Here is a 2,874-nt window from a genome sequence, read left to right as displayed (position 1 = left end):
CACAAGACCATGATGATTAGAAAATAGTTTACAAATGTCATGAAGCTTATATCAGTTTCCTAAATGATATGAAATTACATGAATATCAATTTCCAAAATGACTAGCTAATTTTGGCTTGAGAGTTCTACTTTTTATGATAAAATGCTGAATCCTTTTCAACATCTATGAGTTTCTGATGCTTTTGTTGGATGGCCGTGTGTAAGACATCGGGTGGCCACTATGTGTTCAAGTGCTGTCAGTTCTTTTCAAATATTTCTGAACTAATTGCTATGAACATAATCAGTGTACTGTAATTACTAAAGCTACCTTTCTTAATACAAACGTTTTCCCTCTTATTGCTTAAACTATATCTAAGGTCAAGTTAAAAATTTCAAGTACATTTGCCTACACAAACATCCTCTTAAAAATCAGAAAGAACTTTTAAAAGCTTTTAAATAACCTCACCGTAAATCCCCACAATACTATATTTCTCTGCTCCCACCGTAAATCTACACAATACTATATTTCTCTGCTCTCACCGTAAATCCTGAGTTTGGCTACTACTCTCTTCCCTCACCGTAAATCCTGAGTTTGGCTACTACTCTCCACCCCCACCGTAAATCCTGAGTTTGGCTACTACTCTCTTCCCTCACCGTAAATCCTGAGTTTGGCTACTACTCTCTTCCCTCACCGTAAATCCTGAGTTTGGCTACTACTCTCTACCCTCACCGTAAATCCTGAGTTTCGCGGAAGACTCCTTGTCGTCTGGCAGCACGGCCGTGTACTCTCCCTCGTCCTCCTGGATGGTGTCCATGATCCGCAGGAAGTGTCGGTACCGGTCACACACGATCTTGATCCGGTCGCTTGGCGTGAGCGGTTTCCGGTTCTTCATCCAGCGCACCTTGACGTCTGGCTTACTGAGCACACACTCCAGCTCCACGTCCTGACCTTCACGACCTTCCACGTCCTTGAGGGTGGCCGTGAACATGGCGGCTACTTCTGAATGGGAGGAAACAGACATGGGTTTTTTGTGTCTTTGTTAGCTTGTCATAACATTTTACTATTATTAGTTTTTTTATATCCTTCTTCTTCTTCTTCTTCTTCTTCTTCTTCTTCTTCTTACTATTATTATTATTATTATTATTATTATTATTATTATTATTATTATTATTATTATTATCATTATTATCATTTTTTAAAAAAATTATTATTATTATTATTATTATTATTGTTATTATTATTATTATCATTATTATTATTTATATTAATATTATTATTATTGTGTGTGTGGGGGGTGGGGGGATGGATCATAATGTGAAATTTTTACTTTGATTTCTTCTCCATAATTTGATAAATCAACATAAATTAGAAATCTATTCGTTGATTCATTTTTAAAAATTGAGTCAACTTTTCAGCGTTACAATAACTTTACGGTTCAGTATGTGTTTGTGCATTTTTGTGGCGTACGCTTGAGGCAAGATTGATTCAATATGTAAAGCCATAACTTCATGTGAGCCCTGAAACTATAGAATCGTAGAGGACTGCTATAAACTCAATAAAAACCTCGGAAAAACAGTTTACTTTCAGTTTTATAACTATATACATTTTCTGTCTAAATGTACATCTTTACGTTTAACAAACAAGGTTTCATTTGAAGAGATGATAAGGTGGAAAACAATTCTCTTTCAGTTTTATAACCTTTAAATTTTCTGCCTAAATTTCCCCGAAGAGATGGCAAGGGCACCAGAAATAAAACCCTCAACCCACCTTCAACTCTGAGCTTGGCCTTGGACTCGCAGCCGTTGAGCTTAACCGTAAACTCCGCGTCGTGCTCCATGTTGACCTCAGGGATCTTCAGGATGTGTCTCTTGCCGTCCATGATGAACTCGTAGCCGTCTTCCTCCGTGATGACGATGCCATCTTTGAGCCACATAGCGGGGAAGTTCTCCTTATTCACCTCACACACGAAGCTCACGGTCTCGCCTTCAAGGCATTCGGCGTCAGAGATAGGGCGGGTGATCTTCAGAGGTTCCTCTGTGTGTGTGTGGATGGGTGGGGTGGGGGGTGGGGGAGGGTGTGAGGTGGGGTGTGAGGTGGGGTGTGGGGTGGGGGTAGTTTGGGGGGGGGGGGAGGAGGAGATGTTGGAACTTTGTAGTTGATCGTCAGTTTTTCTTTGCGTAGTTTCTTAAATTCTTCTTCTTATCATTATAATGATCATGATCATGATTATTACTATTACTATTATTACTATTAATATTATTATTATTATTATTATTATTATTATTGTTGTTGTTATTATCATTATTATCATTATTATTTTCATTACTATCATTACTATTATTATTATTGCTACTACTACTACTACTATTATTATTATTATTATTATTATTGTTGTTATTATTATTATCATCATCATCATCATCATCATTATTATTATTATTATTATTATTATTATTATTATTATTATTATTATTTTTATCATCATTATTATCATCATTATCATCATCATTACCTTCGACGAGCAGTAGAGCCGAGGAGCTCTTGTCCTCTAGCTTGACAGTGTACTCTGCCTCGTCCTCCAGGTCCGTCTTGGGCAGGGTCAGCGTGTGGACGGTACCGTCTACGGAGATGTGGCGGTCCTCGGTGGGACCGATCTCAACCTTGTCCTTGAACCAGGTGGCCTTGACACCTGGACGGTTGACCTCGCAGGTCAAGGTTACGGGCTCACCTTCGATGACCTCTGTCTCTTGGAGAGGTTTGATGATTTCCAAAGGTGTTTCTGAGAGGGAGTTGAGATAAAGGGTTTGGTTTAATTGATGGATGAATTAATACAGTGAGTCTTTTCTCTCTCTCTCTCTCTCTCTCTCTCTCTCTCTCTCTCTCTCTCTCTCTCT

General features: G+C 38.5%; 1 protein-coding gene across 1 annotated transcript in view; it reads right to left on the bottom strand.

Annotated features, from left to right (window-relative positions):
• Window positions 1-2,759, bottom strand: part of LOC101851695 (titin) — a gene marked incomplete at both ends in the record, with an annotated part of 144,092 nt that extends 141,333 nt beyond the window's left edge. Inside the window, 3 exon segments of the mRNA XM_035973402.1 lie at window positions 710-979; window positions 1,748-2,014; window positions 2,493-2,759. Coding sequence (XP_035829295.1) covers window positions 710-979; window positions 1,748-2,014; window positions 2,493-2,759 — 804 coding nt within the window.
• Between the last annotated feature and the right edge of the window lie 115 nt (window positions 2,760-2,874).

This window comes from Aplysia californica, unplaced genomic scaffold (genome assembly GCF_000002075.1).
Source record: "Aplysia californica isolate F4 #8 unplaced genomic scaffold, AplCal3.0 scaffold01202, whole genome shotgun sequence".
Taxonomy (NCBI): Eukaryota; Metazoa; Mollusca; class Gastropoda; order Aplysiida; family Aplysiidae; genus Aplysia; species Aplysia californica.
Note: the sequence above shows the minus strand (reverse complement) of the source record. Positions and strands in the feature narration are given on the sequence as shown.